The 27,900-nt window shown below is 48.8% G+C and overlaps 3 protein-coding genes across 3 annotated transcripts; 2 read left to right on the forward strand and 1 right to left on the reverse strand.

Moving 5' to 3' along the window:
* The first annotated feature begins 397 nt into the window (after window positions 1-397).
* RIIAD1 (regulatory subunit of type II PKA R-subunit domain containing 1) lies at window positions 398-6,955 on the forward strand. Its single transcript, XM_033092909.1, has 5 exons — window positions 398-522; window positions 1,000-1,076; window positions 5,032-5,078; window positions 6,175-6,302; window positions 6,838-6,955. Exons 1-4 carry the CDS (start codon window positions 439-441, stop codon window positions 6,243-6,245), a joined length of 279 nt encoding a protein of 92 aa, XP_032948800.1. The 5' UTR covers window positions 398-438; the 3' UTR covers window positions 6,246-6,302; window positions 6,838-6,955.
* An 11,521-nt stretch (window positions 6,956-18,476) lies between these two features.
* MRPL9 (mitochondrial ribosomal protein L9) lies at window positions 18,477-21,963 on the reverse strand. Its single transcript, XM_033092912.1, has 7 exons — window positions 21,760-21,963; window positions 21,429-21,585; window positions 21,153-21,277; window positions 20,874-20,924; window positions 19,742-19,843; window positions 19,146-19,229; window positions 18,477-19,015 (listed from the first exon to the last, which is right to left on the reverse strand). Exons 1-7 carry the CDS (start codon window positions 21,907-21,909, stop codon window positions 18,881-18,883), a joined length of 804 nt encoding a protein of 267 aa, XP_032948803.1. The 5' UTR covers window positions 21,910-21,963; the 3' UTR covers window positions 18,477-18,880.
* Window positions 21,964-22,018: 55 nt separating this feature from the next.
* On the forward strand, window positions 22,019-26,975 carry OAZ3 (ornithine decarboxylase antizyme 3). The gene is given in 8 exon segments (XM_033092913.1): window positions 22,019-22,256; window positions 23,011-23,111; window positions 23,961-24,073; window positions 24,357-24,417; window positions 24,419-24,493; window positions 25,224-25,399; window positions 25,901-25,986; window positions 26,717-26,975. Coding segments are annotated over 6 exon segments (561 nt in total). The 5' UTR covers window positions 22,019-22,256; window positions 23,011-23,111; window positions 23,961-24,053; the 3' UTR covers window positions 26,860-26,975.
* The last annotated feature ends 925 nt before the right edge of the window (window positions 26,976-27,900 follow it).

Genomic DNA, 27,900 nt, shown 5'->3' on the forward strand with positions numbered 1-27,900 from the left:
ACTTCCAAGTCAAGTGTCTACAGGACAGAAGGAAGGGTTTGGCTTCCGGGCCGGCGGAAAGGGAAGAAGCCTGGATTCTCTTTCCCTACTAGGCTTCATCCAGGTTCTGCCCAACAGAGGGTCAGGAACCAGATTCTGGGAGACTCTGCCCTAGGAATCCCTTTTCCAGTTTTGCTCTAGAGCTAAGAAAAAACACTATTTCAGGTGGGGTGGGGTCAAGGAGAAGGGATCGTTCCATATACACTCGGCCAGGAAATCAGTCTGGGGAAAGAGATCCTTGAGAGACCCTCCCGAGTTTACTCCTCGGCCTCAGAGCCGCCCCAGATTGCTTCCCTCTGCCCCCTCCCGGCTGCTGGAGAAGGCGGGGCTCGGGGCGGGGCGGGGCTGGGGGCGGGGCCCCACCGTCGCGCGGCCCGTCGCCTTGACGACCGCAACAAGATGGCGACGCTGGAGGGCGGGCTGTTGAATTCCGACCCCGGGGCGCTGAGCCCCGCGCAGCTGGAGCAGCTGCGCAATTTCAAGGTGGGTGCGCCTCCGTTCTCGCCTGTACCGAAGTGCTGCCCGCGCCCCCAGGATAAGGGCCCAGACAGGGTGGAGGGCCCCGAGAGACGCGAGCCTGTTCCAGATAAAGGGGCGAGGGGACTCTGGGGAGACCCCCGGCGGACCCCTGAACAGAGTCCCAACAGGCGCCTCAAAGTGCAGGAAGAACTAAGACGGGGTTCGGGACAGAGAAAGGGGCCGAAGTTACTGCCAGATACGTTGACTTAGATACAAACCAGAACTTCCCGACGATGGAGACCCGACCTTTGTTAAGGACGCTAAGCCTGAGCTGGGGGCAGCGTGAGATGTTTATTAGAAGACACGGGGCTTACGTTTGCAAACTTCCTGGGAACAGACCCGGTGAATGCTCGCGGTGTTTCCCCAGCCCTTCACACCTGCGGGGTTTGAATCCTGAAATCTGCCTCCTCATGGAGCGTGACCCTTTGCTCTTACCCCCAGATTCAGACTCGGATTGCCAACGAAAAGTACCTAAGGACCCACAAAGAAGTGGATTTGCTCATAAGTGGTTTCTTCAGGTAGGTGGTATTCAGGACTGGCCTTGAACAACTAATGGAACACGTGACCAAATCTTGTTGGGGGCACATGAATGTGAGTGATTCCTTCTTTCAACACTCCCTACTGCTTCCTGTAGGGTCCGAAAGTTAGAAAATATCTCCCAAGGTTGAATTTTTTTCTCACTCTGGGATTTGTGACACTGAGCGTTTTCTTGAATTACCTCTAAATTCTCAAAACTATTAATATTCATTCACCGTAGCTGCAAGGATAACTATATACCTTATGACATTTGGAAGAAGGAATTGGGCCGTGAGAAACTCAACAGGCAGCCTTTGGGTATAGAACATTATTCTCCATCAGAGATGCTTAACAAGATCACTAGAACTTTAAAAAAATTCAACTGTCTGGCCCTTCCCTACCTGAGAACATGGTAGAAAGACTGCAAGAGTTGGGAGGCACTCCCCTGCAGGTTTTGGGGGAAAGACCACTTTCCAGCATATAGTATCCCTGCACATGTCCCACCCCCACCCTGCCTGCTCACCCAATGCAGTAGGGCATTTGTTTGAACAGGAAAATCTCCTAATGGGATGATGGGCAAAGAACGAAGGGGGGAAATAATCTTGGAGCAGCAGGGGATGAAAATATTAGAGCTGTCTCAAATGCTGTTTGCCTGTAGACAACAGGCAAGGTTTAAAAAACAACGGCTTCCATTTGCAGGCCCTGCCTTGGTTTCCTGCCTTAGCAGTTATCACACTGTACTGTAATTGCATTGTCAATCTTCTGTTTCTCTCCCTGGACCAAAACTCTAAGCTGGTGGAGCTGTGTTTGTGTCCCAGCGCCCACATAGTGATAACATTTTGGTACACGTTGGCTGATCCTCCCAGCGACTCCACAAAAGATAGCTTATTATCGCTTCCATTTTACATGGGAGAAAAGCTAAGTTCTGAGAGGTAACGTACATTCCCCAAGTTGCTGAACTAGGACCCAAACGCCTGGTTTTTCCTCCACCTTGTGTTGTAAGCACATGGGAGCTGGAGAGCCAGGGCTGGAACTCTCCCTTCTCTCCTGAAAAGCGGGCCAGAGAGATGTCGTTTTTTCCCCAGGCCCCTTTGTTTTTTCTGGATTGCACTATTCTTTATATTTTAGCCATTTCTTCAAGTGGCAGCAGGTTCTCAAAGGGCAGGCGGGGAAAGAGAAAGGGAAAACCGAAATCTGTCTGTGAAGGTTGGTTTTATTTGGGCCAGGGTTAAGGCTTGGGCAAAAGATAGCTTAGGGGGTCCTCTGTCAAAGTCAGCCCTGGGGATGGGGCTGTCACTTTTTGCACCTTTACTTCTAAAGGGAAGTAAAGGATGACATCCTATCCTGGGGAGCTTGCAATCGGCGAGTTAGGAATGATTCCAGCAGTGAGCTTGGAGATAGATGTTAAGAGCCTGAATCAAATCACCGTTTGCGTTGTTCACAAAAGGATTAGAATCCTTGGGCTGGTGAATGAAGAGGACCTTGTTTTAGTCGTCACATGTCAGGGGGGGGCCCTGCTGCTTCTCTTCCAGGAACAGTTTCCAGGAGCTGGACGCCTGTGCCTGGCTGCCGTAGGGACAGCCTCAGGCATCGTCCCTGTCCTTTATCACCCCACCTCCCCGGGCCTGGGAGGCCAACAGGCTTTTTCCTTTTGTTGTCCCTGAAGCTCCCCTACTGTGAAATCCTCCTGGCCTCTGTTAGGCCTTTCTCTGTCCAGGGTGGAGGTGGGAAGGGGAGAGGAAGTATTTGAAGTTTGAGGGTTTGCTTTGTTTATTTGGTGCTCTTGTCGTTCCCTTTGGGTCGCATCAGGATGAAGCCTGTACTGGATGCTTCAGATGGTCCTTCCAGTGACAAAGAAGAGGGGACAGGATCCTGGGCAGCATGCCTGCTCACCTGTCGCATAGGTCTCTGCTCTGTCTTCACTCCAAACCACGACACGCTCCGAGCTGTTTTTGTTGGGAAACAAGCTCCCGCCTTGGGTTTTCCAATCCTAGAGATTCATGCCCATTCAGCCACAGCTGCCCAGTCTATATTTATATATATAGTGTACGGAACTCTTAATAATGGAAAGAGTTTGGGACCTGAAACATGGAAAGAGTAGGGACCTAACTTACTTTAGGCTCCCAGAGAGCTCCGGTTTTAGGCTGGAGATAGGATAGCAAAGGGTGCGGGTTTAGAAAGGCTTCATGAAGTGTTTTTGTAAATACCCAGGCTGGTGAGTGTCCCCCAGGACGGCACTGATCTTATCATTCCTTGGCTGGAAAACTGTTCAGTGGATCCACACTATTACTTGCTTTCTTTGTCGTCATCTTTTTCTAAACATTCTCTAAAATACGAAGCACAGGAAAGTGGCATATTCTCAATGGGATAGACTTTCACAAGCTGAGAACACGCATGGCACTAGCATCCAGGTCAGGCACGAGAACCTGGCTAGCCCCTCAGACCCTCTGGCCCGTGCCACTCACCTCCCCCCAAAGGGTAGCCAGTCTCCTGACTGCTAAGAGCACAGACTGGTTTGGCCCTTTCGTGCTTCACACAAATGGAATTCTGCCATCTGTAGTCGATTGTGCCTTGTAGGTCCCCACTGTGTGACTGTGCCAGGCTTCACTGATGCATGCCCACTGGCTTTTAAATGAGCATAAATGTCTACCCCCGGCCTTCACAGCCCCCCCAGAACAGAGCCTCCTTCACTTCCCACTACTCCCTGCTTGTGCCCTACTCTGGCCAGACCGAACTTCCCTGATCTTTCCACAGACCATGTGGAGGGGCACTGACCCCCGTCCAATGCCATTCTGGATCCTGGGGGGACAAAGGTGGGTACGACCCAGTTCGATGGGTTCACCATCTGTCGAACTGGGCTGTTTTCATTTCCGGGTCTTTGCACTTGCTGCTTCCGGGGGTCTAGAATGCCCTTGTCCCTCAGCCCTTGCACTGAAATCCCTCTCAAGGGTCCTCTCAAGTGCCAGCTGCTCTCTGGAGATTTTTGGGGTCCCACTCAGTAACTTCTGTCCTCTGATCTCCCAGCACACTAAGACCCCTCTTGGCCTTCTTCCTGGAGGTGCCTTTTGGACATTTGGGAACTCGCCCCTTCCCTTTCACTTGACTGTAATTTCTTGGACTGTAATTTTTTTTGTCTTTAAAAAAATCAATCCCTCATATCTAGTACAGTTACTTACGCAGAATTTGTGCTCACTAATTCTCAAATTGGATTGGGGGAGGAGAAGGGAAGCGACATTCTGGACGCTTGCGAGGCGGGGGCTCCCTGGGCCGGCAAGGCCTTTTAGGCTGGTGGGGCCAGGCAGCCGTGGCCAAGAGGATGTGTGTGGAGAGCAGTGGCCTTGCAATCACAAGGCCTGGGCCCGTCTCCTTTATTTACTCGCTTTATGAACTTGGGCAAATGATTAACCTTTTGAAGGCCAGGTGTCTTCCGATGTAAAATGGAGACACCGTCACTGCTATTTCCTGGGGTTGTTGTAAAGTGAGAGGACATTTGTGAACACGCTTTGCAAACCATAAAAGTCTATACGCGGTGAGGCAGTTTCAACTCCGTGGTGGCACCGGGACTGCGGGTGCCCTCAGTGTCTGGCTGCTGGACTGGAGGGCCACCAGCCCTCTCACAGCCACCGTCTCAGCTTTGTTTTATCGTACCCCCCACCCAAGCCCCTGCCGTGGGAATTCCTGGTTACACTCACTCAGAAGACTGTGGGGTTGCGTGTCTGTCTCACTGCAGTGAGCTCGCCCCTTCCCCACCCCCACCCCCCGCCCCGTCCCCCACCCCCGTGGAGGACGAGGCAGCGAGCTCTTTATCTTTGCTGCCCGCCCTAGGCTTGGTCTCTGTTTGGGTGAAAATGTTCGAATGACAGGCTTCCTGGGGCGGCCGCACAAGTGCCCTGAAAGGCAGAGACCCTGCCCTAACGCCTGCTTCCTCTCCTGCCCTCATCCCTTACTGTTTTCTAGAGAAATGTTTTTGCAAAGGCCAGACAACATCCGAGAATTTGCTGCAGGTGAGTGGGGCTGCGTCCCTGTGGGGTGTTTGATAAGCAGCAGAAGGCGTGTTAGTGTGGATGTAAACTCGGCAGGGCCAGGATTCTCCCCGCAGAGTCTGGGGTTCTTCTTCACCTGATGTCCCCCAGGGAGCTGTCTTCAGAAGACTCTTTCCTCCATTGTCATTTCCTCCAAATGAGGACAGATAAGAAATGAGGCAGAATTTCCTCGTGGTGAGGGTTACGAATTTTGAGATTCCCAAAGGAACGCAGTGGCAGGAATCGCAAAGCGGGATCCTCAACCCTGGTGCTCACTAGAGTCACCTGGGAGCTTTTAAAAGTACGGAGGCCCAGGCCTGGGACGGGGTGGGGTGTGGAGGGGTGTGTGTGTGGGGTGTTATGGTGTTATGTAATTAGTCTGGGGTGGGGCCCAGCCTCCAGAGTTCTAAAGGCTCCCTAAGTGACTCTAATGGGCTCCGCTGCCTGGAGATGGCTCAAGGTCAATGGTATTTCGAGGGAAGGGGCTGAGCTGGCTGATTTCCTGGGTCCTGTTAGCCCCGGGAGTTGGTTCCGTCCTCACAGCGTTTCTGAGTCCAACTGCGTTTTGCTGCTACAGCAGATGCTGCTTCTGACGCACTCTATGCCGGGTGTATAAAAACCTCTTCTGTCGTCATCCTGCGAGAGCCTGGCTCTCCTCTGAGAGGATATTCTCAGAGAGGACGTGCTTCTCAGAGAGAAGCTGGCAAACCAAGTGGAGACAAGAATAACACTTGGCATTTGTTTGGGCCCCAAGATGGGCCAGGAGCAGAGAGCCCAGAGGGCTCCCTCAGCCCTCTGATGGCTGTCTGTGCGTCAGCAAGGACCTGGCAGGGGGGAGGGGAGAGGAGCCAGTCCTGGGAACACAGGAGCTGGCAGACTCAGAACTGCCGCGGCGACAGTGACCACAGGATGTGCTGTGACATCTCATATTACGCTGTCAAGCGTAAAGCGGGGCCACCACCGGCTAGCAGTCCAGTAAGACCCAGCCCTCCTAACTTTTCACCACAGTAAGCTGTCTCCCTCCCAGTCTTTCCCCCCTTGGGTTTAGATGATTTCTTCTTTTTGATTCTTATCCCAGAGTATTTCACGGATCCGAGACTTCCCAACAAGATTCACAGGCAGCTAATTAAGGAGAAGAAAGAGGCTTAATTAGCAAAATCATGACGCCCAGCTGTTGAAAGAGACCAGCAAGAATCCAGCCTGGGGGTGGGTGCTAACCTCTCTTGCAGACAGAGCGTTGGCTGGCCCGGGGTGTGAAGGAAAACACGCAGAGAAGCTGAAGAGAAGCGTCGTGCGAGCCGAGCGTTCAGATTTTCCGGCACTATTTTGGGGAATTAGGGACTGTGAGAGAGACCTGGGGTCTCTAGCGTGTCCGTGGCAGGAAGAGACATCTGTCTTTTTAATCTGGTGAAGTGGATGAGGAGAATGGAGGCGGGGGAGGTTCGGGGGTGGAGGGTGGCAGGGACCTGGGGGTGGGGCCCACTGGTGTCCAGGCCTTGCTCCCAGGCTGCAGAATTCCAGAGCGTTCCTGCAAGTCCCTTTTCCGTATGGCCCTGGTGATGGGACAAGGGTCTTTCCCATTGTGTCTGGGAACCAGGCAGGGTCCTCAGGGCCATCACACATTTCACAGGCAGGGTGAGTTCTGAAATAATTTTGAAGGTTGGGATTTTTTTTTTTTTTTTTTAATGTGAGGTGGGAAAAAGCCACACTCCTGCTAATAGCGGAACCATTTCTGCGGCAGGATCACCTGGAAGGAAGAGGCCCTGTTGTCATCAGCGTGGCTTGCGAAGCTGCCTTGGGCAGTGTCTGCTCCCGCAAAGGCTTTTAAAGATACTGATTAAAAACAGACCTTCCTGCTCTCTCTGCCTTGTTTCATTCAGACGGAGGACCTTCATGGGAGGGTTGCTCAGCCCCATACTTTGACCTGGTGGGCAGGGCAGCGGGCCTGTTTATCGTGGTGGCAGCCATCGGCCTGTCCACTTGGTCAGCCGGCTGTTTCCACATGTGCCTCGATATGGTGTACTCCCCAGCCCCCCAGGCCACCCACTCCCAGAGCCAAGACAGGACAAAAGAACAGTGTGGGGACCCTGCAGACCACCACTGGTTGTGTGGTACCGGAACAGGAACCACCTTCAGTAGTGGCTTTTGTTTTCTCCTTATCTGACCTCCTGGGTTACTGTTCAGAGTGTGCGGTGGTGATTAACTTGTATTTCCATGGGAGCAATCATAAGAGGAAGTGGGCTGGAAGGACAGCGAGAGAGAAGGAGCTAGACAGAGGCGAGCCGTTCAGGGGCGCCAATCCCGTGAATCTAGACTTTGTTATCAGATTTGCAGGAACAGCCACCCGTCCATTTGGTTTTCAGCTAAGAGGAAGGAGAAGGACCAGGTGGCCTTAGGTGGTCCTTTCCAGGCCGGGAGGCATGGATGTTGTCTGTTTATGTCTTGTCTCTGGCCTCCACTGCATGAAGGACCTCTCACCTGTGTGTCACTTGTCAACATCACTATGGCAACAAGCACAGCCCAAAGCAGGGACTGAACTCCCCGGGTCTGTGCCTGCCTTGTTCTCAGCTGCCATCACCTGCTGTAGTGGAAAGGGCACCAAAACAGGGCGTTCAGGCAACTATTAAAGCTACACATAATAAGCGGTGGAACAGGAAGCTGAGGAGTTATTTTAAGTGCTTTCAGAATCACTCGCCAGCAGCTATGGCTCTGACAGTGAGGTATCCCTGTTTCGACAATCCTAATGAAGCCCTCAGCAAAAAACCCATCTACTGAGGATGTCTGATACGAAGTGTGATATTAGACACTCTTGGAACCTTTCCTGGAGAAGCGACCTGCAGCAGTGTGGGAGAGTGCAAAGTGTTTTTCGAGATGCTTGAGTGCGTGATCTAACTGTGAGAGCACCATGGCTCATGCTTGGGGGGGGGTGTGGCGGGGAGGGGGAGTGCTGGCAGATGTAAGAAATCCTTCTCATTAAGAATAGAGTTCAAAGCCTTCCTGAGTCAGGAAGGCATTTAACATGGTGACAGTGCTGCTATTTTGTGTGCCACCGTGTGCCAAGTTTATAGTCTGGGAGGTGGGCTGCTTTTCTCCCCAAACCTGAACCAAATCTAAAAATCAAACTTGTTCACAATTGAATGTCGACTCCTAGCACAGTGTCTGGAATACAGCTAGTGCGTGGTCAGCGTTTGTGGAGAGAAGGATTGCCCGCGTGATTCAGTGAGCACTCCCATTGTATCCATGGCTACAAAACAATGACATCCCTGATGGAGATAGGTACGCGGTACAGGAGAAGGTAGAAGGAGCGCCAGGGCTGCCTGCGGGAGTAAGGGAGGCCTCACGGAGACTGACACGTGATGGGTAAGAAAGGATTTGCCCAGCAGGTGTGGGGCGAGGCGTGGGGCAGTCAGGGTTCTGAATGGGGTGGCGGGGCAGACCCTCACAACCCTTTTCTTCCTTGCTAACAGAACGACAGTTTTTGGTTTGTTTTTCATTTCTGGAAGTTTAATTTGTAGCTTTACAAAAACCTGCCATGTTTCTGATTTATTTTCGAACATATGGAATACAGTTATAGTAAGTGTTCTTTTGTTTTTTAGTTTCAAGTGTACAAAACAATGCAATAGTTAGACATTTCACCCCTCACAAAGTGATAACCGCCTCCCCAATCTATTGCCCTTCTGACATCGTATATATCAATTACAATTCCATTGACTCTGTTTCCTATGCTATACTCCATATCCTTTGACAATATATATTAAATTATAGTTGACATTCAGTATTATTCAGCTTCAGCTTCAGGTGTACAGTGCAGTGGTCAAGCATCTACACCGTCCATGAAGTGGTCTCCCTAAGACATGTTCGCATCTACAAAATCTGATTTTTGTAAAGATATTATACCTGATTATATTCCCCAAACTGTCTTTCCTATCCCCGTGGCAATATTGTAGTTACCAATTTATGCTGTCTAATCCCTTCCCCTTCTCCCGCATCCCCACTTCCCTCCATCAGTTTTTCCTCTATGACACAGAAACTGTTTCTGTTTACTTTGCTCATTTATTCAGATCTTTAGATTCCACATATAAGTGAGATCATATGGTATTTGTCTTTCTCCAACTGACTTATTTCACTTAGCATAATGTTCTCTAGGGCCATCCATATTGTTGCAAATGGTAAGATTTCATTCTTCTTTATAGCCAAGTAATGCTCCATTGTATAAATGTACCACAGTTTCTTAATCCAGTCATCTACTGATGGGCATTTCAGTTGTTTCCAAGTTTTGGCTATTGTATAGTGCTGCAATAAACATAGGGGTGCATGTAGGTTTTCGAATTAGCGTCTTGTATTTCTCTGGATAGATACCTAAAAGTGGACTTGCTGGGTCATAAGGTAATTCCATTTCCAGTTTTTTGAGAAACCTCCATACTGATTTCCATAGTGGCTGCACCAATCTGCAATCCCACCAACAGTGCACCAGGGTTCCCTTTTCTCCACAACCTTGCCAGCACTTGTTTGTTGATTTATTGATGATAGCTATTCTGACTGCAGTGAGGCGGTATCTCATTGTGTTTTTTCATTTGCATTTCTCTAATGATTAGTGAGGTTGAGCATTTTTTCATGTGTCTGTTGGCCATCTGAATGTCCTCTTTAGAGAAATGTCTCTTCATGTCCTCTGCCCATTTTTCAATTGGGTTGCTTGTTTTTTTGGTGTTGAGCTGAATGAATGTTTTATGAATTTTGGATATTGACCCCTTATCAGATGTATCATTGACAATTATCTTCTCCCATTCAGTAGGCTGCCTTTTTGTTTTATTCATGGTTTCCTTTGCTGTGAAAAATCTTTTAAGTTTGATGTAATCCCATGTTTGTTTTTTCTTTTACTTCCCTTGCCTGAGGGAATATTTCAGTAAAAATATTACTCAGAGTAATGTCTGCAAATTTACTCCCTATATATTCTTCTAGGAGTTTTATGGTTTCAGGTCTTACATTTAAGTCTTTAATCCATTTTGAATTTGTTCTCATATATAGTGTAAGGAGGTGGTCTGGTTTCATTTTTTTGCATGTGTCAGTCCAGTTTTCCCAGCACCGTTTATTGAATAGACTGTCTTTACGCCAATATAAATTCTTGCTTCCCTTGTCGTAGATTAAATAACCATATATGAATGGATTTATTTCTGCCTTTCTGTTCTGTTCCATTGATCTATGTGTCTGTTTTTATGCCAGTACCATACTATTTTGATTACTGTAGACTTACAGTATGATTTGATGTCGGGTAGCGTAATACCTCCCACTTTGTTCTTATTTCTCAAGATTGCCATGGCTATTCAGGGTCCTTTATGGTTCCATATAAATTTTAGGATTATATGTTCTATTTCTGAGAAAAATGTGATTGGTAGTTTGACAGGAATTGCATTGAATCTATATATTGCCTTAGGCAGTATAGACATTTTAACTATATTAATTCTTTCTATCCATGAACATGGTATGTGTTTCCATTTATTTGTATCTTCTTTGATTTCTCTTTTCAGTGTCTTATAATTTTCTGAGTAAAGGTCTTTTACTTCTTTGGTTAAATTTATTGCTAGGTATTTTATTGTTTTTGAAACAATTGTAAATGGGATTGATTTCTTGATTTCTCCTTCTGATAGTTATTATTGGCATATACAAATGAAACTGATTTCTGAATATTAATTTTGTATCCTGCTATTTTACTAAATTGGTTTATCAGTTCTAATAGTTTCTTTGTGGAGTCTTTGGGGTTCTCTATATATAATATCATGTCATCTGTATATAAAGACAATTTTACTTCCTTCTTTCCAATTTGGATACCTTTTATTTCTTTTTCTTGTCTGATTGCTATGGCTAGAACTTCCAGAACTATGTTGAATAAAAGTGGTGAAAGTGGGCAACCTTGCCTTGTTCCTGGTCTCAAGGGGAAAGGTTTTAGCCTTTCCCCATTGAGTAAGATGTTAGCTGTGGCAGAGGGCAGCAGTGGGCTCAGCCCCGACTGCTGGGCTGTATTTACCTAAGCCAACCACAACAACCCTCTTCCCCGACTTCCTCAGCCTTGCTTCCAGCAATGGGCAGCCACAGGGCCAGGAGCTGCAGGGAAAAGTGTGCCGTGGTTTCTAAGAAAGCTTTTTCTTTCATAATCAAAAAAGGGGGAAGGGGTTTTGACAGATTAAGCTGGTGTACCCTCCGATTTTTCCCTGATTTGAACCTGGATGTGATGTCTACAGCCGAGCAGCCATCTTAGGGCCATGAGGCAACAAGCAGGGGGTGAGAGCCAGGGCTCTGAAGTGACAGAGAGGAAAGGTCAGAAGACTTGGAGGCCCTGACAGCATCTTTGAGCACTGAACAGCCCAGCAATCATTTGTCTTCAGAAAGACTTCTTGGCAGTGAGGAACACTGAATCTCTAATTTGTTTTGAAATCAGACCAGAGTTTAGATCCTGACCCACCACTTATTAGATGTGTGGTTGTGGCCAAGCCGCTTAACTTCCCTGAGCATTAAACTTACCTATAAACTATACCTATAAACTATACCTATAATATATGTAACACCCACTTCTCAGGGCTGTTGGATTAGTGATGAAGTTGGACAGTGCCTGGCACATGGGAAATGCTTACTAGGGGTGTGTCTTGTTGGAGGTGTGTAAAGCGCTAGGGCGCAAGTCGTGGGAGAAGATGGCGGATAAGAAGGTGGGGACAAATCCCAGAGGGCACTGTGTTTTAGACAAAGGAGGTTAGTTTCTTATCATGCAGGCAATGGAGAGCCAGCAAAGAATTTTAAGCCCAGAGGCATCCATGAAGAGATCTGTATTTAGAAAGTGTCACAGTGTGGGAGACAAACTAGAGGAAATTAAGACGAGAATGGGAAGGCCTGTAGGGAGGCAATCACCATAGTCCAAGCTGCCACTGTCTCTCAGCTGCACCACTTCACCCACGTCTTAGCCGCCTCCTTGCTGACTCTCCTGCCCACTGTGTGAGCTGAGAATGTATTTAGCTGCGTGTAACAACAGAACACCTGATTTACAGTGGTGTATGCAAATAGGGGACTATTTTTCTCACCTAAGAAGTCTGGCAGTACGCAAGATTCAAAGGTTTAATGATGTCGACAGGTACCCAGACCAGGCTTCCATCTTTTCCCTGCCAGCCTTAGCCTGTGGGCTCACAGTTACGAGAAGGCTCCTGCACCCACAGTGCCATTTCTGTCTTCCAGGTGGGGAGAAGAAAGGAGAACCAACCTGCTGAGTCCATGATCATGTCCCTTTTTTTTCAGGAAAGCAAAGTTTTCCAGAAAGTCTTCCCCACCTAGTCTCACAGGGTCCTGTGATTCACCTCAAGGGCAACAGAGACTGGAGAAGGGAACTTTTAACCCCTCTGGCTTCTAGACCAGCAGGCGGCACGGGGAAAGGAGAGGGAACAGCTAAGTCAGCCCCAAAGCAGTGTCTGCCCACCTATATCTCTGACTCATTCTCCGTGTCAGAGCTAGAATGATCGTCTAAGAAACCTAAATCAAAGTATGTCACTCTCCTGCCTAAAACCCTCCAGAGGTTTTCCATGCACTTAAAGTGAAACCCAGAAGGCTTTCCCTGGGCTACCCCCAGCCACCTTACTGTGCTTCAGCTGCACCCATCTTTCCTCTCTTCCTCCAAAGCACTAACGTACCATGTTTCCCCGAAAATGAGACCTAGCCAGACCATCAACGGTAATGTGTCTTTTGGAGCAAAAATGAATATAAGATCCAGTCTTATTTTACTATAAGACCCAGTCTTATATAATAAATGTAACATAGACACATTAGAGCTGATGGTCCAGCTAGGTCTTATTTTCGGGGAAACAGGGTAGTTGCCACTTGAGGGTTCAGACTTTTCCTGAATCTCTCTTCCCCAGATCCTGGTGGTCTGAGGTGGGACGCTGTACACTGAAAGGAAAACTGCCAAGCAAACAGGCCTTGCTTTTCTCACATGGCAACTCTGGAGGTGTTGGTTCTGTGCCTGCCTCTGCAGGTTTCTCTTGTTCCCTCATGGTCTAAGGAGGAGCAGGACCAGGAAGGGACTCTACCAGTGACACTTGGGTTTCTTTTCCAGAAAGCAAAAGCTTATTTGGCCCACTTCCCCCCCTCTCCACCTCCCTCCGCCAACTTCCACTAACATCTATCTCATTGGCCAGAACTGTGTACATGGCCCGCTCTTTGAGGGAGGCTGGCAAATTGAGTGTTTAGCCAGCCAACAGTGTCCTCCGTAGCTTCTTGTCACTTTCTCAGAGTCCTTTCCTAGGGATGCAGCTGAAGTAGCCTCCCCCAGACACAAAAAATATTTGATTAAACTCCCCCACCATTCTCTGTCATGCCGCTGTTTTGTTTTCTTCACAACAGCTATCAATGTCCGATATTATCTTGTTGGCTTATTTTTTCGTTATTGTCTGTGTCCCCAAGGATGTGAGTTCCTGCGAGAGCAGGCCTTGTCACTCTGGTTCGTCACTCCAAGGGCAGCATGCACTAAGGACTGCATCGCAGCGTCTGGAAAGCGAGACGCGCCTTCTGGCTGGACGGGCCTCTGCTGCCCTCTGCTGGGCATGGCCGCACAGCCCGAGACGCCACTCGGGGCCTGTTCCAGGCCTGCGTGGAAAAGGTCAGCGGGAGGGAGAGAAACAGCGGTGGGAGTGGGAGAATACTCACAAATGTGCACATTCCTGTCGTAGCTTCAAGTTTCCTCAGAAGTTCCCAGGCCCAGAGCCTCATCTCTGGCAGGGCTGCTTTATGAGCTCCATAGCTGTTTCCTTCTTTAAAATGTCGGAAGAAAGAAAACTTGCAAGGTTGATTACCCATTCGTTTATTCACTCACTCACTTATTCACGGCATTTATTCAGGAAATATTAGGGTATATTATGTACTCAAGATGCAAAGTTTTGGGAATAAGACACACTTTGTCCTCAAAGGAGTGAAGACGAATACATAGATAATTATAATACAGTTTCAAAAGTGAAATGATAAGAGAAACATCCAAGCCCTCGTGGGCACACAGAGGAGGGGCACCTGACTGGCACTGTGGTGGTAGGGGGGTGGAGATGTGACAGGGATGCGGCCAGAAAATGCTTCCCCATGTGGAGCTAACAGATGAATTGGAATTGTAGGCACCAATTACTGTCTAACGCCACATCTCGCCATTGCTAAATCTGAAGGGCAATTCTTGTTTTCTCTGGAAATTCTTCCTGAACGCTTCCCTCACTTTCCTCTGTGTTTAACACAGTCTCTTAGGGCCTTGGCTCTCCTATCTGTGAAAAGAGGGGGCGCTCCGAGATGATACCTTTGAGCGTGGTTGACATGACTGAATTCTAAGTATGCCACCTTTCAGTTTGTAAAAGCATCTCTCTGGGAGGAGGTTAGCATGTGCATACGGAGATGCAAGCCCTGGGTTTCAGCATCCACGGGAAAAATACAGCTTGAATCCAAAAGAACCAAAAGTGCTTTGCATACAGTAGCCTCTCACTAAATGCTTGTGGAAAAGAACAACTCTGTCGGCCTTCTTAAACCACTCCTGTTGTTCCCTGGGGTACATGTCCCTTGCGGAGTTGCTGTGCGGGTGGTCATGTCTGGCCCGTAGCAGGCCTTCATGGAGAGCAGCTATTATTTCAGTGAAGTAGCAGTACTGTCATCGGGAAGACCTATTGATTTTACCCATTTAAAAAATTTTTTTGCTCACCATGTTTTGTATTCCTTCTCGATGTTCCAAGATTTCTTTGTTTATTGTTTCCTTTCTATTTAGAGAACTTCCTTTAGCCATTCTTTGAGAATAGGTCTACTGGTGACAAACTCTTAGTTGTCCTTTGTCTGAGAGTGTCTTAATTTCCCCCTTCATTCCTGAAGGATATATTCTGGGTATAAAATTCTGGGTTGATAGTTCTGTTCTTCCAGCACTTGAAAAAGTATACCAGTTCCTTCTTGCCTCCATGGTTTCTGATGAGAAATCTGCGGTCATTTGAATTTTTTTTCTTCCCTTTATAGGTAAGATATCATTTTTCCCTAGCTGCTTTCAAGATTTTTTTTTGTCTTTAGATTTCAGAAATTTAATTATGATGTATCTTGGCACGGATTTCTTTGGGTTTCTCTTGTTTGGGGTTTGCTTAGTTTTTTTTCCTAATGTGGGAGGGAGAGAAGGGATCATCAGACACATTGTCATTAGCATCTGAACCACATCTCTTCCTAAACAGACACCCCAAGAGCAGAAAGAAATAAGAGCGAAGTAAGAGAGGGGCTGTGATTCCATCACATTAAATAGGAGACTTAGTAGAGGTGGGGAAGGGCTGTTTCACATCAGGACATCGATCACTGGCCAAGAGGAAGGTTTATGGGCAGCAGAGCTCTATGTGTTCTCCCTCTCTTCATTTATCTTGCTTCTGTTTTGGCTTTTTGGGGTTCCAGGACCGACTCTTGGCTTTGCACAGAGGGTATATAGGTGCATTCCGGTGAATCTGCTGACATGACACACAGGCCTTCACAGGTGGGGGCTGCTGCCTGAAGGTGGCTGTGTACCGAGTGTCCTGCTTCCTGGCCACTTAAAGTTGTTGGGTGGCAGCTGCTGCAGCAGCCAGGGACTCAGGGATGGAGGCTGCATCTGCCACTCTGCTTTCTGCTTCTCTGAGTAACCCAAGGAGAGCTTTTCCTGCTCTTCACATAGGTCAGGGCGCTTCTGCAAACCCAGGGTCACGTGCAGGGCATCCACATGTTCCTTTAGCAGCCTATACTCATCAGGTAGCCACCAGGTAGACCTAGCAGCTTGTTTAGGTCATTCTCAGACAGTTTGATGGCATCTTCCATCTGGAACAGAGTGAGGTAGGTTTGACGAGAGTCTAGGCATAGAGAAAAGACTTCAAGAGGCTCGATGAGTGAATAATAAAGGTGAGTGAATAATAGCACAGGCTCCAGAGCCAGACCAATATATGGTCAAGTCCTCAATCTGCTATGTATTCTAGGTGACTCTTGTCAAGCCTCAGTTTCTTTATCTGTATAATGATAATAATAATAGTGCCTACCTCATATAATGTTGGTGAGGAGTCTGATTGAATTCATATAAAGCTCTCAGCACAGGGACTAACACAGAGTAAAGACTCAATAATTGGCAGTTATTATTCGAATATAGCATCTCAGAGCTCTAATGGCCTTTAGAGCTCATTTAGTGTATGCCACCACCATTTTACAAATCAGAGAATTGAGACTCAGAGAGAAGAAACTTCCTCAGAGAAATACTTCTTAGGGGCAAAGCTTCGATAAAAACTCAGGGCTTTTGCCTCCCAGGCCAGTGGCCTTTCTCCTAACTCAATGGTTCTCAAAATGCTGCTTAGTTTCTTGAATCAGTATGTTTACACCTCTTAACAAATTTGGGAAGTCTTCAACCATTATTCCTTTGTGTACTTTTTCAGCCCTGCCTTCTTCCTCCTCTTTCTGGGACTCCAGGATGCAGTATGGACCCTGGATCAATAGTCATCCTACAGGACTGTGTCCCTAAGTAAAATACATGGGTCTGGGAAACAAGGGGTGGACGTAGGAGCAGTCCCCCGCTACCGTCACTCCCAGTGACCCCATTGGGAACCCCTCTTATCCCAACTCTGGGCTCTGAGGATTTAGAAGTTCTTTTTGCCAGCAGGGGAATAATTCCACTACCAGTGGACACACCAAAAGTCTTATAAAACTTTAAGCTATGGCTGCCACCAGATTACTTAAGAACACTACCAAGAGATGAGGAGGTAAGGAGTCGCTGACCCTGATCCTCAGGAGGCAGGGCTGCGGTTACACAATGTGGGAAGATTATACCTGGCACCCAGGTCATCCACTTAGGCACCTCGTGCTCCTTCCTTGCCCAGTTTTGATGGTACATGGACAAGTAGTCGTGGCCTGCGAAAGGCATGATGCCCAGGTGCCTTAGCAGGTAACCCATTTGGACCAGTAGAAGTACAAGCTGAGGGCACGTGGGTAGGAATGCAGAGGGAATAGTAGAGGATGGAGGTAAGTACCAGTTGCAGACTTAGGACAAATCTACAGCAACAGGGGCGATGGTCAGTCCCAGACCTTCCTATTCAATTTTCCCAGGAAAAGAGGCCCATCAGAATCCTGAAGGGATCATTCTGAAACTTATGAAGCAAATGGATCTGAACAGCACAAGAGGTGGACTGCAGTGGAGACTGTGGCGGGCTGCCTGGGAGCCTCCCCTCAGGACCGGAGCTGCTGAGAATGCTGACAGCGCTCATCTCAGCCCCTCTGGGGACTGCCTTTGCCTGACGTCAGCACCTCACCCAGTCATGCTCCCTTCCTAGTCGATATGGGGGTATGAAGTCGGGCCAGTTGCCTGGATAGGGTAACATCTCTGCAGAGCCGTCCTAGCTTGAGCTTGTGGGACCGACAAGTCTTACTGAGCCTGCATCAGCTCAGCTTCTCCCTCCGCCAAGTCCTGCTGCCTTCCCTCCCACACAGGTGCTGGGCCAGAGGACGCCCCCAGTAAACTTACTGCACGCTGTGTGGAATGTTGTGCCTGTTTCTCAAACCATTGCCAAGAGCTCCATGATGGTGATGGTGGTGAGGAACGATGCTGTGTGAAATGGGCTGCTTTCTATTTCAAGGACAGCAGGATGGGGTCATTGAAATGGCAAATTTCAAACAGCAGTGCCAGACTTGAATTCGGGAGTTTTGGAAAAGTGAGAGGTTGGGTACAGTGATCAGTGCAACTATGAGTGACAGACCACCCCGTTAGCTGGGATGGCCTCATGTGTATGAAAGTGGACGGAAGTGCTTAACTGGCTTGGAGTGGTAGGTGAGCTCAAATAGGATGACAGAAACCAAGTTCTCTTGGTATCTGGTAAAAATAGCAAGTCAATGGTCCCATCTTTACCCCCCTGAATTGCATGACCTCTCATGATGTTTGAGTGACTCTGGCATAATCCAATTGTCAACAGTTGGGTTTTTCCCACTAATGGACCTCGACCTTATGCAGAACTATCTACTTCCGGCATCTCTTACCAAGACACCTATTCCATAATTACCTAATGACTGGCCTACCTTAATCTCAGTCTGGAAACCAAGGCATCGTCTTTTTCAAAATCTCAGGAGCTAGCTCAATAAACAAAACAGAAGTTCCCTTTTTAAGCTGCTTTCATCTCAGCTTCATTTTCCCCAACAATTACCCTTAGGCCTTAATTCAGATCACCTTAGAAAAATAGAATCCATTGTGTGTTGACAGCTTATTAAGTAATAGCAACCGTGGGATGTAGCCTGCAAACGTAGTCTCTTCTTCCTTCCCTTTTAGCAGCAAACCCCAGTGACTCAAGAGGACATCCCACTTGGATGTCCCTCTCCCAGTCTACTCAAGCCCAGTAAAGAACACCTAAAAAGAACACAACTTTTTTTATTTCTTCTTGAGGTACAAATGTTCAGTTAGGACGAGAACAAGCCCAATGATGGAGACAATGGCTAGCTCTTCCATTTGTTCCAATGAATTCCAGTGGAGGAAGAGGAAACAGGATCTATACCATTTTGTTCTATTAACATTCAGCTTATCACATCTACAGCCTGGTACTTCTTGTGCAGCACTGCCCCAATAAGGCCGGATGTGGTTAACAGCTGAAGTACAGAGATGGCAAATATGGAGAATTCAACATGTATCTGCAGCTCAGTCCAATGTCGCCATATGCTCTCTACAATTCTCTGTTTGGTCAGAGCTGGCCCATCTGTGCTCTATGGAATCCATTTTTGTTCCTTGGATTCTGCTTTGCTGCTTCTGAGGGACAGTAGGTTCAGATCGTCTGGGAGGTGGGAGGGGCCATTGCCTTGGCAGCTTGCTGGGCTAACCAGTACTTGTATCTTTTGGTCTTGGGCCTCTCAAAGTTCACCACAGACATAGGTACCCTCACAGTGTCAAGTCCATTTACCTGTACACAGAACGACAGGACGCGTCAGAGATCAGCTGCGCACATGAGAACTCACAGCCCCCAATCCCAGCTTTTCTCACCCTCATTTTTCACCTAGTTAGAAAAAGGAGACAGTATGTCACACACTTACCGTCACTTCACACCAGTACTCGCCCCACCGTGTGATGGGCTCTTCTGGTAACTTTAACGCATGTGGGGCGACCACAACACCAAGCTGCAAAAGATCACAGCCAAAAGGAGCTCTGTTTACATGGCTGCTACTCTAGGCAACCTCACCACGAGGCTTCAAGAATTTCCTGTAGAGGTGAATGAAACTGGGGAGTTGATCCTGGCTGATCCCATGGCAGGGCACAGACCTCCACAGACGGTGGCAGAGAAAGTCCTAATTTCTCAGAAAGGGAGGTGGATTCACAAAGAGAAACAGGACTTGGGACCAAAATTACTATATTCACAAAAGGAATAATTCTCCAGTGAGTCACATTTCCCCAGGTTTTCCCTAGCTAGAGAGGAAGTAAGTGATACCGCCATCTTTTCCTATCGGTCTTCAAATTCTATGGGACAACCCTTAGTCCTAAGTCATTCCCATCCCACACCCATGCAAGCCAACCAAGAACACTTTCCCTCACTCCAGCTGGACGATTCCACCTGTCCCTAACAAAGGGGTCAGTCCTGGGCCTTCTTCCCAGGGGCAGCTTCCCCCCTCAGGGAGAGAGCAGTGTAACTCACATTTTTAAGGAAGTGGCGGGCAACTATTTCAGGCGTTAGCTCCCATTTGACATTGTTTTTCATCCCCACCTCCAGGCGACAGCTTCTCAGAAATTTCACTGTCTGAGAGGAATTATAGACAGGGGATAGGTTAGAGCTGGAATCCAAGGAGAGGAAGCATGTTAGCAAGAGGCACAGCTGTGAGAGCTCAGGAAAAGGGCACAATTTCTGTCACAGCAAAGACAGGTGAGAAGATCAATGGCAAAGACAGAACATTCTTATTGTCTCAAGGCTGATACCAAGACAGAAAAGATGTTTTAGTGACACTTTAGAGGAGAATGTCACCTATACCTGGCTGTTCCTAATTAAGGAGAAACAGGCCATGTTGAAGTTAGGTTCATCAATGGGGGCCACTGGTATATTTCAGGATGGAATGACTTTCATGAACTATTTTAACCCTCTGGCCTTTCAATCCTACCCCACCCCATTAATGATTCCTCCCCGCTTACTGAATGACATATAAATTCATTAGCCAAGGATTCAAGATGTTTTGTAAACCCTGCCCCAAACCCCTTTCCAGCCATATGGTTTCTCATATTACACTATAAAAGTCCTTTGCTTTAGCTAGACTGGTCTACTTTCTACGTTAAAACATGCTTTAACTACCTACTTATACTTTTTCTCTCTTAATAATACCTTTCCCACCCTTCTGGCCTATCCAAATCCTACTAATCCCATAAGGCCTAATCTCACCTGAAAAAAGTCCTCCTCAATCATCCCAATGCATTTTAGTCCATGTCACTCTTATAATTTACTGTTTTGAGTTTACTGGTCATTTTCTCGTGTGTCTATGTTTTTTTCCAACTTGTCTGTAAATATCTCTTATCTCACATCTTCCATGGGTCCCCTGGTGCCCTGGGTGGGCACTCAATAAGCCAGGGCACTCAATAAGTCAATAAGCCAGGGCACTTTGCCCAACAGGTCAGAATCTCCCAGGTGGTCTCAATACCTGTTATGGCAGCCACAACACTTCCTCTTTCCCCTACCCTGTGTCTGCAATCAGGAGACATCAAGGAAATCAAGGAGCTTTTCAGGAAGAGGTCAGTGACTCCTGTAGGTAACCAATAAATAGACTTTCCATATTTCTACTCACCGCCTCACCTGCCTTGGTCTGGATCCTTTCCAATTTTCCTTCTTGTCTCAGCTAGAAAAAGTTAAAGACAGGGAAAAAAGAAAGAAAAGAAAAATGAGTCCATAATAAATAATAACAAACTCTTACTAACAAACTCAGCTGGGCAAAGGCTGAGCTTCTGGATTCCTGTTCTTCTAGTCCCTACTTCATTTTCAAATTAAATATCTCAGGCAAGGAAGTTGTTAGAGGAAATCTTAAGGTTTTATTCCTCCAAGTCCCCCTGCCTTCCTTTGAGCTCACCAATTTCTCCTCTTCAAACAACTTCCTGTTTTCAGGGGATGCATATACAGCCAGTCCTTGCGGAAGCAGTTGATTACGGCCCACAGATTTCTTCACTGAGACCAGGTCACCGCGCACTCCAAGTTCTGCCAAAGAGAACAGACACTGGATCAGAACGTAGCGCTGCTCTTTTCCGCAAAGTAGGAAAGGGCAGCAACCAGCCGAAGGGCATGGGCGGGAAAAGGGTGATGCCCAACACAACCAGCCGGAGAGGAAGGAGCTCTGTCTGGGCCTTACCCTCTACCGATTGCGTGAGGATGAGCTCCAGGTTGTCTTTGGGCCGGTGTTTCGTGTCCTCCACCAGCTTGTAGACGCGGTGTCGCCGGTGCAGGCGCGGCTTCCGGCCCTCCCCGGCCAGTGGCACCTTCCACCAGCGCTCCACGATGACCGTGCCCTGGCGGCCGGGAAAGCGAGGGTGAGCGAGTCTCCACGGAGAGGGCCCCTCGTCCCCCCGCCGCCAGCCCCTCTGGAAGGGCCCGCCACGTCTCCACGCGCTCCGAGAAACGAGGCTCGGGCGTAAATGGCCCCAGTAGAGTCAAGGACCCCGTAACGCCGGCCTGGCCCTCACCCGACTGTGTGACAGGCTGAAGTCGCGTTCCGGGCCGGGGGTGCCCCCTTCCAGTCGCGGCCGGAGCAGCGCCCGGACTCCTCCTGGCAGCAGCCGCTCAGCGCCCACCCGCAGCAGAGCCCGGCCCGGGGCCGTGATGGGGGCCGCCATGTTGCCGGGCGCGGAGGGGCCAGGCGGCGGCCCGGCGCCGGCGCAGGAAAAGCCCCCGCCGGGTGCCCGCGGCGCGCCTGAGGCGGCGCGCGAAGGACGAGGTCTGGGCCCGTGTCGCGACAGCGTTTCCCTCACTCCCTTCTCCCTGTTTCCTTTCGGGGGAGGGACGCCCATAGTTCCTGAGAGTGGAGTGAAGATTCGGGGGACTGACACGAAAAGACGCTGTCTCCCCCTTGGCTTCACTTTATCCTTAAAACGGGGGTTTGGTTTAGCTCTGAAGTCACTTCCAGTTCTGAGTCTGCGATACCTGGGAACTGAGGGAGGAGGGTGACTGCTGTCACTTTCCGGTACTTCAAATCCACCTAAAGACGGTGGAAGGATGGGATCCTCTGGAAAACTGCCAACCCACTCACTCCTAACGATCTCACGTAGTCTGTTGGCTTCAAGTACTATTAATAGGCCAGTGACTTCCAAATGTCTGTTTCCACCCTAGACTTCTGAACTTGAATATCCAACTTCTTATTTGTCACCTACCCCTTACGTGTCTACGGGGGCTCTTCAAAGTTAACATGCTCCAAACTGCCTCACCCGCAGCCTTTCCCATGGCAGTGGATGGGAACGCCAGTCTTTCAGTTCTTGGACTCCACTTCTGCCTCTCATACAGGAAATCCTGTGGATTCTACCTTTAAACTACTTCCAGAATCCAACCACTTCCCACCACCTTCCCTGTCCTCCTGGATTACTGCAGTGGTCTCCTAACAAATCTCCCTTGATTCTCTACAGTTTATTTACATCAGTCAGAATCTTTATAAAAATATTAAGACAGATCATGTCACTCTTCTAGCCGAAACTTTGAGATGACGTTCCCCGTTGTGTTGGGTTGGCTGATTCCCTCACCTCCAAGTCTTTGATTAAATGTCACCTTTCCAATGAGGCCTACCTGGATCACCCTATTTATTCCCGCAACCTGCCTCAGCCCCTTCACACTCCTGATCCTCCTTCGCCCTTTTCCCCCCTTTTCCTCTTTCCTTTGTCCTTATTTTTTCTCCATTGCAGTTATCTTCTAACATACTAAACGATTTTCTTATGTTTACTGTTTAGGTTTGTTCACTCACTGTTAGAAGATACGATGGGGTAGAAATCTTTGTTTACTGATGCACCCCAAGCACCCAGAATAGTGCCTGGCTCATAGTAGGCCCCTGGTAAGTACTTGTTGAATGGATAAATGAACATGCAGAGGTCTCAAACTGGTGGCCCCTGAACCAAATTTTGCTCACAATGTTGCTTTTTTTTTTCAATTAAGTGTTTTTTGTTTTTTGGTGTTTTTTTTTTAGTTAGTAGCCAGTGTTAAAAAAAATTGGAGAAATGTGCCACAAAAACTTGTCTTTCCAGTTTCTGTTGAAAAATCATGGCAATGTGGTACCACTGAGTCTGCATTCCTGCATGGCAACTGGATGGATGGAGCTGAATTGTGTTGGCTTGAGACAGGGTGTAAGCTTTCCTACAGCCCGACCCAGCTGCTCCATTAATTGTTTTGAGCTGTCTGGGCCCCTGGAGGCATTTAGCTGGCAATTCCTACCCTACAAAGCAGTGAGAAAGTGCAACAATGTGAGGCACCCCTGAATTATGAAGGGTAGGGGTGATAATACAAATATTGAACTGGTAGGAACCGAGAACCAACCAATCAGGTCAGACCTTGCAAAAAGGTCTTGGAAGCATCCTTTCATTGCTCAATTTTAGGGGAAGTGGGGCGTGTGTGTGTGTTGGGGGGGGCAGGCAGGGCTGTTTACCAACCAGTACAGAAGCTAAAGTATTTTAACTGGCATAGCTGTGACGTGCATACCTGGCTAAGGGGGGTGGGTGGGGTTCTGAAGTGACATAAGGGCTGACTCGTGCCCGTGTCATAGTGCCCACTGGGTCACAATGGCACCAGATTGCCTAAACCTCTGCCACCCATCTGGGAACCTCACTTTGCCGCGGGGAGGCACTGAACTAAGAAACTGCCTTGTAACAGGTTGCGCCCCTCTTTCTACTCCCTTTCTTATATCAAGAGAGGGAGAACACGGAACTACCACTACCCAATCTGGTCACCATTCGCCTATTACCTCTACTGTTACAAATACCGGGTCACCCTCCAGGAGAAGATGCTGCCTTGTTATAAAAGGTACTTGTTTTCATCTCCACTGTGTTTGTTTATATAAACTGTAAGGAAAAATAAAGAATTTGAAAGAACTTCCCAGTGGCAGGGACGATAATAGCAAAGTGGAAGGCTGGCATGGAACTTTAGAATTTTTCCAGCTGGCTGGCCTGGGAAAATGGAAACAGGCTGGTCCAGAGAAGATAAAGGAGGTAGTGCCAGAGCCTAGTCCTGTGTTCCTGGAAGTTAGGACCGTCTCCCCATGTCAGGCTCAGAGATAAACTAATTTGGGCCTTTTCTTTCCAACCAGCATCATTTATAAGAAACAGGAGGACTTGACACTCCGGCCCCGTTGCTGCCTTCAGTGCTCCTGAGTCCCCAGTCGGCCTCCAGGGGGGCAGGAGCACCGAGCAGGGTGACCGTGACCAGCTTCAAGAATTGTATTCGGTAAGTGGACCATGAGATGGTGCTGTCAAGTTGGAGCTGGGCAGCCCTGTGCCTGCTGTAGTGATACGTCGCAGAGAAGGGACATTTCGCTAGTTGGAAAATAAATCATAGAAAGAACTAGATGAGGCCTTGGAGCTTATGTGTAAAAGCTACTTGCTTTATAGGCAAGGATTCTGGCCCGGAGACCTCAGGTCAAGTTCATAGAGCTGGTGGTGAAAAGCAGGATGGGAAAAGAGGAAGTAGAAACATAGGTAGAGCAGGCTGTGTTAAGTCTTGTGGGACCTACGGCTGTTCAGATGCTAACGGACTAGAATCCAGAACTCCTGCACTTGCCCTTGTGTCATGTTGTAACTTCTGCATTTTAGATGAGAAGTGGGAGAATTTAGAAAAAACCCATATAATGGGGGAAAATGGAGTTATCAGTGAGAGAGTGAACGGTTGGCGCAGCTTTGTGATGTAAATGTCCCTCTCTATAGGGGAAGTGCGTCCTGAGGTGAGGTTAGGGCGGTAACACTGCCTGGACTCCCAAGGTTCCAGCTGTTTGACATGGAGAACTCCGTGTTAGGGACGTGAGGTCCTGGGACGGAGGGAGGCTGTGGAGTTGAGACCCTGGCTCCAGTCCTCCCAGGCTCTCTGTCAGCCCACACCCCAGTGGGCCCGAGGTCTGCCGTGCGGACGGGGTGCACACACAAGCAGGACACTGTGACTGTCACTTTGACTCCCTTTGCAGGCTGGGAACCTGACGGTCCTGGCGACTGCCCCCCTGCTCCATCAGAACCCGGTGCAGTTAGACTTCCACTTCCGCCTCACCCCCCAGACCTCTGCCCATTGGCACGGCCTTCTCTGTGACCATCGACTCTTCCTGGATATCCCCCGTCGGGCCTTGGATCAAGGCAACCGGGACAGGTGACTGAGCCTGGCGGGGAGAGGGGAGGGATGAGGGAGGGGCCTTCCTTCTCTTATAGTGTCATAGTCGGGTACGGGTGTGCCCACCCCAGGGCTGACTCAGGAGCTGGATACATGCAAACCACTGAAGGGACGTGCAGACAAGCCTGGAGCCGGCCGGGGTCTGGGATTCAAGGGCTAACAGCCAGCCCATGGGAGGTGGCTGGGTTCAGTCAGAAACACAGAGGAGCCGTAAACAGCTGAACGACGTGCATTCCAGCTGTTGTGTTTATAGAGTCGTCCCTTCTCCCCAGGCCCCGTCATGGCATGGGTGTCAATCTGATAGCGTACGATCCCTTGGCTTCAGAGAAAAATCGGTCAAAATTTGTCTAGCAACTTGTATTTCCTGACTGGGGTTAACAAAAACTGAGCAATAGATTTCTGTCCAACCAGTAGGTGCCTCCCTGGATTCTGAGTTCGCTCAACATTTCGTTCACCATGATTTTTCTCCCTGGATCCTAGTTTGACGGCAACACTGGAGTATGTGGAAGAAAAGACCAATGTGGGCTCCGTGTTTGTAAACTTCCAAAACGACCGCAACGACAGAGGTGGGGATCTGCTATCCTCCTGGGTCCTTGGTGCTGAAGCAGCTATCAGGGGCTTCCCTTTTAGAAGACCCTCTTCCCCTCACTCTTTCAAAAGGGCACCCTCAAGCATTTCAGGGTTTCACCCTCCCCGCCCCTCCAAGGAGGTTAAGATATCTAGCATTCTGTTCAGGTTACACCTGGCCTATCGGGAAGTCCCCGTAGGTGGGTTTCAGGAGGCAGACTGAGGAGCGCTGGTGGGATTAGAGTCCATTCAAGGGAGCTGGCTGGTAGGACAGAAAGGGTATTAGTGGCTTAAGCACCTACAGTGTGAAAGGGCCGGTCATCAGGCCAGGAAAGGGATGTAATTAACCAGGTGCCTGGAACACGTTACAGAAACTACATCCTCCTTCAAGCAGTTTCTAGTCTGTCGGATACAAGACAAAGGATGGTCACAAGTTTACAACACCGTCATTGAGTTAGGCGCTTCATAAACATCATCTCCTTTAATCTTAAATTCTGTGAGGAAGGTTCTAGAATCCTCCATTTAGAAACGTGAAGGCTGAAGTTCAGAAGGGTTAAGTCACGGCCTGTCACAAAGCCAGCGTTAGTCTGCAGTCTGGCTGGTCCCACAGCCCGTCACCCCAATGGCTGCACTACACTACTGTCCCACAGCCACTCCCTGGTGGGATCAGCAAACCCCGGACAGTCATACTGACTTACAGAACGTTCTAATTCTTCTCTCCTTTCACAGGTGCCCTGCTACGGGCCTTCAGCTACATGGGCTTTGAGTTGGTCAGACCAGATCACCCCGCCCTCCCTCCCTGGGACAATGTCATCTTTATGGTGTATCCCCTTGAAAGGGACCTGGGCGATCTGCCCAGTGAGCCTCCTTGAACGTGCTTATTCCTATTCTGTGAGGGGCTGGGGGCCTTGAGACATGGGACCCAAGAACCCAGGATGTGATTCAGGACACCTTCCTCCCTGCTAAGAATAAAGGGCAGTGCAATCAGCAAGCGTTCCTCTTTCTAGGGGGAGGCGGGGTTGGCTGGAGTGGGCCGTAAGCCTTAGAGCTGGATTCACTGGAGGAGAAGCATTTGATAACTGCACAGACCAGAGGCACCTGAAACCAAAGAGGGAAGGGACCCAAGGATTGCAGGCTCCTTTTGCCTCCCCCCCGCCGCCCCAAGGCCATTTCCCCATTTGTTCTAACCCTTTACTGAGCACCTGCCAGGAGCAGGAACCGAGCCTTACTGGGAGATTCTCATCCACATATTTCAGTTCAAATGGGACACAAGTGCTAATGCCTTGTCGTTGGCTGTGGGGATAAGAGAAGACGCATGCGTCCCGCGGCTTTGGCCCAAGGGGATTTCAGTAGACACAGTAAGAAATAGGAAGCGTAGAGAGGGCATTCCAGGCAGCAGGCAACGTACAGGGCTGTACTGCAAGAATAAGGGACCCATCAGAATGGGACAGAAACTGACAAGGCTTAGAGGCCACATTACAGGAAGACTTATACATAGCAGCAAACTGCAGCTAGGAAGACACACTCATTTTCCAGAGCAGGAAGTCTTACAAGGAATGACCTATGTCAGGGGACCTCGCTACTTAACAGGAAAGAATGAGGAAACTGGACACTCACTGGCCTCCCGACCCTGTGGGAGAGGAGCTCCAGGTCCACGAGTTCATGACAGCCAAGGTCTGCCCTGATTCCTCCTAGGCCCCAGGATCCACAGCTCAGCTGCTCCCTCATGGGAGCTTCTGCTCATTGGTGGAGACTTTTCTGAGAAAACAAATTCTGAGGATCGTGGCTATGGGAAAATAGAGTTGCCATGCACTATATGGGTAGGCCTCGCTAATTCCTAGATTAAAAAAAAAATCCAGCATAAGGCATCCTTATGTGCTAACTTTGTTTTCTAGTTTACCTCGGATCCTTAA

The sequence above is a fragment of the Rhinolophus ferrumequinum genome, chromosome 22 (genome assembly GCF_004115265.2).
Source record: "Rhinolophus ferrumequinum isolate MPI-CBG mRhiFer1 chromosome 22, mRhiFer1_v1.p, whole genome shotgun sequence".
NCBI lineage: Eukaryota > Metazoa > Chordata > Mammalia > Chiroptera > Rhinolophidae > Rhinolophus > Rhinolophus ferrumequinum.